Here is a 14,123-nt window from a genome sequence, read left to right on the forward strand (position 1 = left end):
TTATTATTATAACTGGAGACCCTGGCTGAGCAGGGGATGTTGGCGATAACGATGCGCTGATTGGCTCCTCTGAACTGAAGGTGTGTCCATACGTAAGCGTCAGCATATACGATGCGCTGATTGGCTCCTTTGAACTTAAGGTGTGCCCATACATAGCCGTCAGCATATACGATGCGCTGATTGGCTCCTTTGAATTTAAGGTGTGTCCATACATAAGCGTCCGCACGCGTCTATCCCAATACACACACGCATTCAAAATGGATGATTGTGTCAGGAAACAGACGCATGCGCGACGCCGCGGTGTGCTCACAGCTTCAGCCCAGGAGAGCCGCACACAGACAATTAGACAAAACGAATCGCGGGAGGTTTCGATTGTGTGCAGTTCTGCTCCCGTCTACCCGGGGATCTTTGCAGCTGTTTAACAGCAGAACACCGCAACATGGTAAATGAACGCCACAATGGCGTCCTCAAATAATATTTGAATGCCTCAGACATTGCATTCACCTATAGTGGAAGAACAGCACTGCACATTCCTGTGCTCCCCTGTGTCAGTATTTAAAATGGTTCTTAACTCCTCTTCTGATATATTTTTAAGTGATTTCAGAGGGGATGTGAAAAGGGGAATTGTACAAATCAAAATGATATTTTTCTTTTCATGTTTCGTATTTATTTTGGTAAAATGAGTATTTTGTTTTGTTTTTGTTAAATTAAGGGGAAAAAAGACATATACAGTTTAACAAAGTTAAAGTAAAAATGTCTTATTTCCCTAAAGGGGCTATTTCTATTATAGAGCAGGCACAACTTAACAAAATAAAAGAGTTCCTGTGCCTCAACACAATACCTCTCATTATTTGCTGTGTACTGGCAAAGTGAATAATTGTTATTTTCATGCAACCCATTATTGGTTGGTTGTGAGGAGTGTTGATTTGTATAAGCTTGGCTTTAATATACTAAATGGGCATATAGCCCTGCTCCCCATGACCGCCGTGCATGGGATCGGACCTTGGTCTTATTAAAAAAAAAAAGTGGACCTACAGCATTTCTAGTTGAGGACCACTGCTTTATATACTTGGTGCTGGCATTACATTCCATGAAACAATCAAGATGACAAACGCTCATAATACCACTGCTGCACGTGTCTAAAAATAGATATGGTTCATGCAATGACGGTTTTTTGAGATGACACTTTAATTCGTCTATACTGGTCCATGACGACTTGTAATGAAAAAAAATCCATTGTACCTGCGTTATACTCTGTGTGATGATGACCACATTAATGGTGCGCCCCCTTGTGTGTGAATGGACAAGTCCATCCATAGTTTGCTCTTCGTGATTGTGCAAGCGTTTGCAGTGAAAAATAACGTTGTGTCAAGAAAAGTATGAACTACTTTCGTCCCTCTCATAGTTGATTCTTATGTTCTTCAACCTCGCAGTACCGTAACGAACAACTACTGTAATAAGAATATTATTCAATGAATCAAAAATCGCATTTACGCTACTCCCCTCTGCAGAAGGTTGGTACAGTACCGGTATTTGAAATTGTGAAATTGCGTGCTTCAAGAGAAGTAAGGAAAAATAAGATTGTTGTGATTTGATAAAATAACAAAAACACCACATTAAAAACATTCATGTTTCACAAATTTTATTATTTGATGTCTACTTTCTTTAGAAAGGTTTGAAGGCCTTTGATGCATTTTTCTTTCATGTCTATCTCTACAGAGGCCCCTAAAATGGTCTAAATTTTTACATATTTTACATTTTACTTCATTTCACAGAAAGAAACCCAGTATTTCTATAACACAGTCATACACCAACAAATCACTTCTGATTTTAAAACATTTTAAGGCACGTGCAAAAACGGGTGAAATGCAAGCGAAAGCTTTTAATATTGCTGCAAACTGTTCAGTTTGGATACAATATAATGGCAAGCAAATACCATTGAGACGTTTGGGAAATAAATTAGATACGATAGATGATTACATATTGAGAAAAATATTTGCCCAGGGATCCAGCCGCTGAGAGAATTTGAAACTTTACGCATTAAATAAAAGCATTTGTAAAATTAGCAGCATAACTTGACGTATTGCAGCAAAACCAAGCTGTGGCGAAAGTCCTACAGGATGCCACTTCTCAAGGAAATGAACAGTCTGGAGCATGGCGATCGATACCTGTCGTTCACATCACACATGCCGTTACGAGGTCTTAAGGTATTGACAACGGGCGAGGTCAGTGGAGTCTTCTCAAGATGGCTTCCCGGAGAGCATCCGCCAGCTTTGTCTCCTCACTACAAAACATGACCACCGATACTCTTCTTGACAAAAAATCATTTTCAGTTCTCAAAATCCATCCTTGATTGTGCCCTTCGTTGTGCTCAAAATTATTCAACCCCCTCCCCCCCACCGCAGTTTAGTGTTTTAGGACGTTTTGCATGTATTTTTTTTTTTTGTCTTGATTCTCATCAAATAAGAACTTGCAAATACTCTTGTCATTCTAATTGCATTTGTGTATTTTGTGTAATACACCAAAAAAAAAATGTCCGTTTTGCGATTTCCTCACTGGCAAAATAATTCAACCCCTCCAAGATGACTACTCTTTGGAACAAAGGTTTGCAAAGAATTCAAACATGTATGCAAGCCAAACTAGACACAGGTGAAGATTAAAAAGGAAAAACAACCCCCCCCCCCCAAAAAAAGGGCACACAAGTTAAAGTTCACCCAAGAGCTTTGGTAGCTCACCTGAACCCAAAAAAAATGTCCCCTTTTACACCATCTAACGGTTGCAGTCATCTGCCTTCCTGTTTGTTTGCCACGTGTTTTATGGACGTGTGGGTTCGGAGGTGGAAGAGGGCATGGGGGGGGGGGGGAAGTGAGGGAGGGGCGGTGGCTGGGGAGCAAAAATGAAAGCGTGCAACCAATTTGATGCCTGGCGTCGCAGTTTTGTCTGGGCCCTTCTGATCTTATTCAGTGAGTCTGACAATCTTTGTTGAGATTCGTGCTGGTTTTTAGCTCAGATGTGAGTTGAAAGAGAAGGAAACTCAGACCTGAACCTTTTCCAATGCATGCATCCATGTCAAGTGTAAAATGCTTGTGAAGGGACTGTCGCTCTAACAGTGTACATAACCCGTCCCCCAATACACCTTTACCCCAAAATAATTCACGTGCACATAACGTAGCGCACACATTCAAAATAGTCGGTTGGCAAAATTGTTCACGACAGGTATTTTTCATTTGACGAGTCTCTCCTCATTCATGATGCCGTCCTCGAATGAAAAGGCATTCCACACCACTGCGCTATGCGGTTTCTCAATTGAGTTAATGAATTTCCTTTGAATGTCACCATTTTCGGTCAGTATTTGAGAAAGGATTACTCCCAACGTCTCCGGGCTTTCCACGTTATATACCGGTAGTTAAAGCGCCCTGACAAACGGCTTCATGTAAGCCTGAATGAGGATTTAGCGGTTATGTAAGGGAAGGAGTGTAGGAAAATCTCAATTCGGGCAACTTGGAGTTGAGCTGACACATGCTCAAATAGTGAGTGGGAGCAGAGGTTCCAGGCTCAGCGGAGTCAATCCGCCAAGATTTAAGAGGGTGGAAAACACGCAGTGAAACAGGGGAAGTTCCCGAGAACCACGTTAGGCTTGGAGGAAGCTAAATCAAAGTTCGGCATTACAATTTTCTTGGAGATCCTTGTCTGGCGTGTTGTCCACTCAAATAAGGACCGGAAAAAACTGTGTGAGTGTCACGCATCCGGTTACCGTGTTTGCAGGTTGTTCATACCAAGTAGACATCCAGTTCCGGGACGGACAGGCTTCTGCTGTGGGACGGCAGAGGATCGTCCAGCGCAAGTGTCGAACTGGAGCCGCGTCTGTGCTCGCTGCAGCGTCAAGAAATGCAGGTCAAAGCGAGAGCGAAATGTGTCATCCCAAAAACGAAAGCGGAATTTTACTGCATTGGAAAGGATCGAGGAGGTCCGAACCATGTGCACTAGGTTTGCACGCGCATCTTTTTTCTCCGGAGCAAAGAGGAACCATATCCATTTTGTAGTTTAGAGACCACAAAGAGCGGCGGGTAGATACCTGCTATCAAGGCGCTCTTCTTCTTCTTCAGTAGACTTGAAAGTAACGGCGGATTTCGGTAGAAGATCCGGTTGCTCGGATGAACTGCACACTGAAGGAAGAAGCCGACATATCACTCAATCATCGTGGTGACAGAGAATCATCGATGATTTGCGTTTTTGTTGTTGCTATGGTGTGTGATGTCACCGGCAGAAAAATTGTCAATGACGAACAAGAGAGCATCAAAGAGTGTTGGTTGCCCCTCCACTGTTTTTCCAGTCGGAAATACGGACATTACATTCATGTTTTTCGTAAGACTTATCCTTACCATCGAGGTTGTCCATGCTCTGCGCCTTCTTCTTCTCCCCATTCTGCTTTTGAGGATAAAGTAACTCCTGGGAGGCTGACTTGACTGCATTGAAAGAATTCTTCTTCCTCTTGGAAGATGCTTTTCTCAAAGCTGTGAAACAAAAAACACCGTACGTGTGTTTCAGAAAAGCTGATTTCTTTCTCGAGACTTGATATAACATGAGAGGGAAACAACTTACGATGGATGCGTCTGAATACAAGCGAGCCCATGAATTTCAGAAATCTGTCGGCATAGAAATTGGGCCTGTGAACTGACACTGTGTCCTGAAAAGCAAATAAACCAATCAGTCTCTCTCTCTTGCTTAATATCCCCCCCCCCCCCCTGTTCCCCGACCGCCAGGACCGCCACAAACACAAGATACGAAATACGGGAGGGCACATACTCCGTCGTGTAAAAGTGATTTCCACGAATGTTCCACCTTCTTAATGAACCTGAAAATGAAATGAAAATGACATCATCCACATCGAATACATCCAACGCGGTAATGAGAGTGTGTTCAAGAGAACCTGTAGGACTGAAGGATGTCAATAATTCCTAAAAAGATGAGCAGGTTTTCATCTTTATGCTTGGCCGGAATTCCACCCAATCTGAAATGAAGACGTTTGCAAAATGAATCCACGTAATTTCCGCAAGGATGCTGCGAATGGAAGATGCTCCTTAGGTTAAGGGATAGTGGAACCTCGATGTAATGGATTCATTGGGGGAAGAGCTTGTCCGGTAGAGCCGGTAGACCTGTTTTCATGGCCTAACAATTAATACAGTACAACATTTATTGTTTTGTACTTAATTTCCTAGCCTAAAAAAAAACGTGCCTATGGCGATGCAAAGCCAATTGACCTTGTTTTCCGTGACCTTTGACGTGACAGTCGGCCCAGCTAGGATTCTTTGGCTCCGGCGCCATTCAATCGAAGTACCTCTCTATTGATGTGTTTCCAAGAACTGAATGACACCAGTTTGCCTCACGTGTCATCATCTGCCACAGGTTCTGGGTCCTTCATAGTTCCCCGGATGGATTCAAGGGCGGTGGAGTAGAGAACTTTCTGCTTCCTGCTGTCACGTCTGCTCTCTCTGCCTGACACCTTGTGGTCTAAAACGTGGATTCCCAGCAGGAGGCTGTAGTCCATGATCTTGAAACTCTCCAGAACCTAAAAGGGATATTCAGCAGTTAAAGACTGTGGCATTTCTTGACAGTGAAGGGCAGCACGGCGAGTTCGCGCTTAGTCCATCTGCCTCACAGTTCGGAGGTTTGGGTTTGAAATCCTGATTTTCCTCAGGTACTCCTTTCTCCCGCGTTCCAAAAACATACACGTTAGATCCAGTGACGATGAAATTGCCCGCCGTTGTCAATGTGAATGGCTATAAGTGCGCCACATTTGGCTGGCCACCAGCTCAGTGCGTACCCTGCCTCTCGTCCAAAGTCACCCAGAATAGATTCCAATAAGAAAATGATGACTCTGCTGATGAGGTGACATTATTGTAATTTTTTTTTTTTTTTTCAGTTATGCGAGTCAGAATAAAATGCACGACTGGCAGACCTTTAAGTAATCCTTAAACTGTTCCTCTCCAGTACAAGATCAGGATCAGGTCCAAATTAAGGGAACTTATGATGCAACGACATAGCAAAGTACAGTTTTGTACAACAAGCCTCCATCCGTCGGGGCACCTCATAATGTCACAAAGAAATCCCGTGCTAGAAAACAAAGACTTCCTTGAGCTGAGAGCCGTTACCTAATACATTGAGGTCAGATAAGCCAGTTTGTGCCGCGCAGTCCAGGCTGCTCATCTGATAACATTCAGTTCTTGAGCTGTATGCGGCCTTTTGGTTTCCCTGGTGTGGTGCAACTTTTGTGCATGAGATCGTTAAATGTTGGCAAGAGAGGCTTTCTTAATCTGCTGCACCTTGCACAAACTTTATTTATAATAATCATATTAATAGTTATTATATGATTATTATAATGAGCAGCGCATATGTCAGCAGCCCAGACGCAACATTAGAATTAGAACTTATTTATATTCTTCATTGATTGCAATCCTATTTTAAGTCTCATTCCAGATGGCTTTGAGGAACTGCTTCGTTCTACGCGTGGACAAAATGCCATATTGAACCGCGATGATTATAGGTTAAAAAAAAAATATATAGAAATCTTCGCGTTACACACCCGGCAGTCTCTCTGCAGAGTCCTCATCAGGGCGCTGTGGGTCTCCGCATCAAAGCACAAGCCTCCATGCATCTCTTGGAAATCCAAGTCTTTGAATGTCGGCGAAGACTTTGTGCGCTCCTTGCGTGAAGCCCGACGTTTGTACGAGGAGCCCTTCAAGTCGTATTTGTAGTTCATCTTCATGGCGCGGGGCAGCACATTGTTCATCACCACCACACGGAGCGTGACGCCACCGCACCGGATGCAGTAAAGGCCGTAGAACTTGGGCAGCAAAGTCCTCGGGTTTTGGTTCAGGTTCTACGGATGTCGGAGCAAAAACCTTCAATCGGGGATGAAGAAAGGAGTCTCCATCCATCTATCTGTCTGTCCCCGATATACGGAAGGATAGAACATCAAAAGACAAGTAATATCATCGGATTCACCATGTAGTAGCCAGGAAGCAGTTTTTGCAGAAACTCCGCCTCTTTCAGTTGCACAGTCTTTATGATGAACTCATCATCGCTGGTAAGGTAGAACCAAGAACTGCTGGCGCCGGGGTTGGACAGCTCGATGAGAGGCTCATTGCAGATGGAGTACTGAAAAGCACAATAATTACAACGTAGCCTGAGCTCAACACTGCGCGGTCATCGAATAACGATGAGCGGGCTCTTCGCCCCCGGCTCAGGGTAGCGAAATGAATCCAGTAACTTACGAGGTAGTCATCTGCTTTGATGCCAAAGAGTTCCCGAAAGTAGCGGAATGCCAAGGGTGCATATGTTTTCAGACGGAAGTCGGGGAAATGATGCGCCGGAGTCAAGTTGCTGCCCTCGCTGCAGAACCAAAAAACAAAATGGAATTGTGAAGTCGTTGTGTGATGAGATTACTCTGTTCGACCTGTAGACGTTACGGACCGAATGCCAAGTCCAGCGAGTTCCAAGAATGAGAATAGAGACAAATGAATGATTCCTTGGTTTAGTGCAGTTGAGTTGAAATTAAAGTACCTTGGCAAGAAGACACTCTCTACTACAGAGAAATCTTGCATGAGAACATCTCTGTCAGGTTTGGAGCTCAGGTTTCCCACAGCGTAACCGATGGCCAACTGGATGGCTCCTTTCAGGGCATCTGGTGTTGGCTGGAAAAAACAAACAAACAAACAAAACAACAATGCTAGGATCAATATGTTAGTTTACATTTAAATGACTGTGCTTTTTCATTTGAAAGAAAAAAAAAACAACAACTTGCAATTATTGACATGTTATTCAGGTATTGTACCTCTCTGTTTTTTTTTTGTTATTGGTAAAAAGCAGCATCTCCAATTTTTCCCATTCAACAAAATATGGCATAGAATCTGTCTCTTTTTTTGTCTGAAACGGAAGGCAGTCAATTTCATTGCGCTTGTTTTGAACTAACTACTCGATTAGTCAATTGTAACAATTTTAAATATGGATGGCTTTACATATAGATGAGATCTTTTTTCATTGATCGGATTTTATGTTGTTCGGTTCTCTAAAAATATCTCAGAATCTGTGACACAAAACAACACAAAATCATTGCAATTGATCTCATTACATTCAAGACGACAATGTGTTTTGTTCAGGAAATTAAACAAAAAGCATTTGTTTACATCACAACCTTAGCCGCACATAACGACATCCAATATTTGTTTGTTCCTAAATTGGGCTGGACGAGACGCAAAGTTAGCTTCATGTACACACCCTGCAAAAAAAAAAAAAAAAAACCTTGAAGAATAAATGTCAGCGTGATGCCCTCACCTTTTTGTGATCTTTTGCCACTTTGGAGGCACGGCTTCCTCTCCCTGAACTGATGATGCTGCTGTTGGCTGACATCTTTCAAAGAGATGCAACTTGACAAGGCGGAAGTCAGGATGAGGCACAGCAGTTTCCCCTTCACCATCAATCACACCTTAAATGGATATTACCGGAGCTGCATTTCCCACGGAAAGCGCTCCTGTCGAGAGACCCAAAAGTTACACACTGTCGAATAGTCTCCGCGCAGCCCTCCTTATACTCAGTCGAAAAGTTCTTTACCGTATATGGCTTATAAACGTGTGCAGAGCTCTCAGTCCAGGCTACAGCTTTCTGCGCTCTGACGGTCCTTCGGCGTTTGTGCGTGTTTTCAGCTCACAAATCCATCACGAAAACCCTTGATCCCAGTTAAGAAGGATTGGCAAAAAAAAAAAAATGTTGCTTACCCAATCACCCTGTTTGAGAATAGAGGAAACATTATCGGTAACATATTCATGCATCATCCCAGAGGAAAGACTATAAAGTGGCAACACATATTTGGATGAAATGCCTTAATAAAGGAGAGGTTGCGGCTTCATAAGATTTGACTGCGTAGCAATCTCCAGCTTCAACAATTTCATTTTATACCAATATCAATAAATGGTGCAAATTTATCCTCGAGTTAAGATGCAATATCTGTCATTGGACAAAACATACAGGTAACAATATATCGTGATTGTCTTATGAGATTTTAGTCCAAAATCACAAGAAAAGTTCTGCAATAGGTTTTTAAATCTAAGACGAGTGGCAAAAATGATGGCCGGTGCAAGTTTTATATTACTCCAGCACTGTCAAACAATTGCGAACCCTTAAGAAAGCGATTACATCGAAATTACACATATTCTGTAGTGAATTGTAATAATTTCCATTAATTTTTTTTAACCCTTTCAAAGAATTCGTCAAATGTGTAAATAAACCATCCATCATCTGAACAACTTTTAATACAAGTCAGCAACCAGTAATATTTGGACCAAATATTGTTGTCACTATTGCATTTGAAGCTCAAAGAGTAAAGAGGAAATGGTGGCGGCGGATGAACTCAACTGCTGATAAATGAGCAGCAAGACAGGAAACCTCAAAAGCGAGATTTCGCATGAAGAGAGAGAGAGAGAGAGAGACGCAGTCAAAAAAGAAGAAATCACACATTATACTGAGCTCTCTAACACAGAAGTTGTGAATGAGAAGTGAACAAAAACAGGATGCTATGAAAGAAAGAAACAAACACACAGACACACACACACACACGCACACACACACACGGAACTTGGGACGACAAAGAAAGAACGCGCTTGGCTAATTCAGGTGGACATTGGCTGATGAGACCAAATGAAGTCCACGAGACAACGAGCACACCACTGAGGCAAAGTGGCACGATGAGCAAAGTTGAATGCTCTTGACAAAAAAAAGTCCCCAAAATATTTCAGTGGAATTGCGACAACCAGGGGGCATGACTTTTCAAATCGATTGCTACCGTCGAACCTCGTTTCAACGCATCCCGTTTACACCGTGTTCACCCTTATAACGTTCACATTTCAAAGTCCTGATTTCACGTCATTCATTTTCCATTTCCACCATCATTTTCTCTTTGGGGTTGATCTAAGTGAGGTGGGGACTTCTCTTTTATCGATGTGGCATTTCGGTCTGGAAAAAAAAGGTTTCATAAGGTTCATTCGAGCGGTGTTTGCACCTGGGTGGGCCAGTTGCAGGGTTAACGGTGTTTGTACAGATTAGCAGCGAACAGTCCCAACGCCCTGCGACAATTCGCTTTAGGTTTCCTCTTGGAAAACATACACTGAGTGACATAACGGCTATGTTTGAAAACAACGCCCCCCCCCCCCCCCCAAAAAAAAGACCCAAAAACATGGGGTTTACAATAAGGGCCTGAGTGTAATCGGATTAGTGAAAGGAATGCGCCGGTAGGTTACAAAAGTGGAGTTCGTATTGAAGCTGATTGCACACATTGTGCGCTAATAAGTTTTGTTTTAAGTTGGTCACCGTTGCAAAACACGGATTTCATATTCAACCGATTCTGACCAAAATGTTCTCGAAAAAGGAATGCCCTGGAGTTTGCATCAATGATGTTGTCATTTTCGATGCCCCACCCGAACCCACTAACCCCAATGCAAGGGGTTTGTGGGTTCGGGTGGGGCATGCATCCGTGTATATGCATACACGGTATTTCATGTACGTTAGCCAATGTTTTGTTTGGCAACTTACGGAACGCTGATAACCTGCGCCTTGTGATGTTGGTGAAGGGCAACGGCGTTTATTTCCTCTTTCCACACAACCGTCAAATGATCTTCCGTATGGCTGACGGCCAACAATGATCATTTCTAACTCCATTTCCAGTAACAAGCTGAAGTAAAAGCGCCTCCTCACTGTTGACACGAACTTAAAAGGTCTCCTTAATGCTGTCTTACCTCGAGAGGCACGGTTTCATGAAGAAAGTCGGGAGGTCAGACGATGAAACTCCGCGGCGGGCCGTCTTTGGCGACAAGACAATGACAGCAATAACTTTCTCATGACTTCCTCCTCCTCTCTCTCTCTCTCTCTCTTCTGTCTTTCTCCACCTACCTGTTGTACTTTGCACTTCCTGGGCCAGACGAGGTGTCCGGAAAAAGGCCGAAGATCTCACAGCCTTCTCTCAGGCTCCTGTTTTATTTTCCATCCATCTTCCGCGGAGCCCCGATCCTATTCGGCGCACCGGGCGAACGCGTCGAGACAGAACAACAATCCAACTCACCTTCCCACGTACAAGCAATTAGTCTTTAATGATCCAAACAAACATGTTTCTTGGAATGTGGGAGGAATCTGACACACAAAAACGCACACAATTAAGTGCAAGTTGACATAGATTCGGAAATGGAGGCTTGCTGATGTAAGCCGACACGGCCGAGGCGCTCGCGAAGCGCAGCGTTTTATCCATCCTTGCACTTTCTGCAGGGGTCGTTCTCATTAGGACCGCCGGTGAGCTGCAGCCTATTCCGGCTGACTTTGGGCGAGAGGCCAATTCACTGTGGACTGGGCGAGAGCTAATCACAGGGCACGTTTAGGAAAACACTCCAGTCACACTCATGTGCAGAGTCGCTGCATGGACAGTTTGGCTTGAGTGTGGAGCTCCTTGGTGTTCAGGATGTTGATCTCATGAACAACAAAAGTATGAAACATTCAGGAAAAATTTCAGATTTCTCGAAAAATGCGCAACTTGCTACAGTTTCAGTCTCGTTTGCATAAGTGCGCTGTACTGGCATACAAACAATAATCCGTAGGGGAGTCTCAGCAGTTTCTTCATCCTGGCTGAGTTTCTTTATTTGCCCATGCAGGAATGAGGATGGAGCTGAGTGACACGCTGAGAGATTTTGTAAATTGAAAACGGTTGAGATGGATTGTGATCTGTAATTTATCAAATAGCGCACAGTTACCCCGAGATGTACATGCACAATCTAATGAGCTCCAACGAAAAGATGTACCCAGTGACAGAAGAGGACTGAATTTACAGTGTGCATAGCATTGGGGTTGCAGCTGGTACAATGCTGTATTATACCGCACCACAAGAACAGCAAAAATGGCATTTATTATTTTGTAAAGGCAAAGCTTTGATACATCATACAGAGTTGAGTCTGATCATGCAGCCGTACCGAAGTGAATGCCAGTGACTCACTGGCGTAAGTTCCTGTAGGTCTGCATAGTTTTGGTTTCCATTTTAATTATTTGGGTCACTCGGCCATACCCAAACAGACACGTGGCTAAGACACTTGGACAAAAAAAAAAAAAACCCTCCAGAAATATGAATCCAGTCGTATACATGATCTATTTTTCAGAGGAGATACTGTTGAGTTACAATCTGTTGTTCTTAGGAAGAAACATAAAAGCTGAGGCCAGTACATCATCTGATGAATCCCTGCAAGTTTTGCAGAGCATCAGCAATGCGAATGTCAAATATGTATCGTTGACATTTATTTGACGAAAACATACGGCCTCTCTCATGTGCCAAGTTCTATTGAATACGCTTTCTCGGTTCAGGAGGCACCGGGGTCAAGTCAACACACAACATTCGCACTGTGCTTTCAACACCGTAAATGACCTGCGTGGAGATTTTATGTCGAGAAATGCGGCGAACGCCTGATTTGCTAGACGGAGCACAAACTATTACGTGATTAACCAAGTCAGCTTTGCATTTGTAATGACGGAGTTTTCCATACCTGTTTTTTCCCCCCCAGACGCCTCTGGTGCCGATTTGCCTTCATGCTGCCAGCAAAGAAGATTCCTAAGGATCTACTGACCTCTAAAGTCATGAAGTGGAACTGTAACCCCGAACAGAGTGCCGAGTGCCCTATTATAATAAATCAATAAAAATAGCCAATGCGCAGCTGTAAATGTTCCTATAGTCATGTCATGTCATTTTGTGGTCCTTTGACACCAAACCAATTAAGTATTTAAACTTTAAACGCTCTTGTTTTTAAAAGAGATCCTTTACATTTTAAAGGATCTCTTTTATGACAGTTTTTAATTGCGTCGTGGGCGTGTTCCAATTAATGCCACTAGATGGCGCCAGATACAAACTTTAAGTCCTCCCCCCCCCAAGCATACCGCTCACAACACAGCAATTTCAAAGTCCCAACGTCCACTTGTTCACATTTGTGCCACTGTGCCAAGTTGTAGCTACATTCTCATCTCATTTTCAGGCTTTTGTAGCCTTTACCGATCAGCTGATCATTTGAATCAGGCGTGTTGGAGGAGGGAGACATCCAAAACAGGCCCTCAAGGACCGAAGTTGATGACGCCTGCTGTCGAATACCTGACAACTCCCAGTCAATCCCGCATTTGGGATTGCACCGCGAGTGATGATGTGAAATCGCTCTCTCACCCAAAGTCAGTCGGGATAGAAGCAGCATAGAAAATGGACGGATAGATGGACAGCAGAGACTGAGCTCTCAACACTGAGTCGTTTCGAGTGAATGTGCTGCAGCAAATGATGCTTTAATTTATCCTCCACCAGCCCCCAGCCTCCCCCCACACCCACACACATGGAAGGAGATTAATTTTATTGACTGACAGCCAAAGGTCAGAGTTGGAATGCTTCGCCTGGTTTCCTGAAAATTGAGTCACATTTCATGAGAAGATCAAAACAAGAGCTTGAAATTGAGCCAATGGGGAGTAAGATAGAGCTGCAATATCCACCCGCTTGGAAAAATGGAGGGATTCTGTCATCCAAATGTTCCCATCCACAATCCATGACCATTCAGCCAAAGAATGACATCGGGCTTAAACAACCAAATTGGAGTAACACAGCTGGATGAAAGTGGATAGTAAATGTAGCATGAAGTATTTTTTGACAATCCTAATTAAATATTAAAAGATGCATATAGCTAAACTCCATTTAAATTGTCTTTCCGATTGTGGCTGCATGACTTCAGCTTCACGCGCCCGGCCAACAAATACATCAGCTCTAATAAAGACGATTGCAGTGCTTATTTTGGGCCCCGAAAATTCTGTACTTTGCCACTAATGGAGCCAGTCAGTCTCCGAGGTGGATGCACAATCCAAGTGCAGAAGGACATGTTTTACTGTGGCAACAATAAAGCATACAAATACAACATCTGCACACGTAATGATGTTGACGCTGATGTTAAAAACCAAAGGATTATAAATAAGCTGTTCCTAGATCTCCATATCACCCGGAAAGCTTTTGGAGGCGAAAAAAAGTCAGCGGAGAGCGTTGCGGTCTCTGTTCTCTTCTGCAGAGAATGTCAAGA

The 14,123-nt window shown here is 43.4% G+C and overlaps 1 protein-coding gene across 3 annotated transcripts; it reads right to left on the reverse strand.

Moving 5' to 3' along the window:
• Positions 1-1,625: 1,625 nt before the first annotated feature.
• On the reverse strand, positions 1,626-12,598 carry pip5k1ba (phosphatidylinositol-4-phosphate 5-kinase, type I, beta a). Of its 3 annotated transcripts, XM_086135272.1 has the most exons (17): positions 10,942-12,597; positions 10,788-10,852; positions 8,611-8,783; positions 8,486-8,530; positions 8,335-8,409; positions 7,564-7,694; positions 7,275-7,392; positions 7,006-7,158; positions 6,584-6,880; positions 5,388-5,569; positions 4,931-5,011; positions 4,807-4,855; positions 4,603-4,687; positions 4,383-4,514; positions 4,076-4,166; positions 3,755-3,873; positions 1,626-2,284 (listed from the first exon to the last, which is right to left on the reverse strand). In XM_086135272.1, exons 5-16 carry the CDS (start codon positions 8,407-8,409, stop codon positions 3,771-3,773), a joined length of 1,497 nt encoding a protein of 498 aa, XP_085991398.1. In that variant the 5' UTR covers positions 8,486-8,530; positions 8,611-8,783; positions 10,788-10,852; positions 10,942-12,597; the 3' UTR covers positions 1,626-2,284; positions 3,755-3,770. The 3 variants fall into 3 exon arrangements, with proteins under 3 accessions (XP_085991398.1, XP_085991400.1, XP_085991397.1); XM_086135274.1 differs by having other exon boundaries at positions 3,777-3,873; positions 8,335-8,530; positions 10,942-12,598; XM_086135271.1 differs by having other exon boundaries at positions 8,335-8,530; positions 10,942-12,596.
• Positions 12,599-14,123: the final 1,525 nt, after the last annotated feature.

Source organism: Hippocampus guttulatus, chromosome 17, assembly GCF_054856545.1.
Source record: "Hippocampus guttulatus isolate MCC_2025c chromosome 17, RoL_Hgut_1.0, whole genome shotgun sequence".
NCBI lineage: Eukaryota > Metazoa > Chordata > Actinopteri > Syngnathiformes > Syngnathidae > Hippocampus > Hippocampus guttulatus.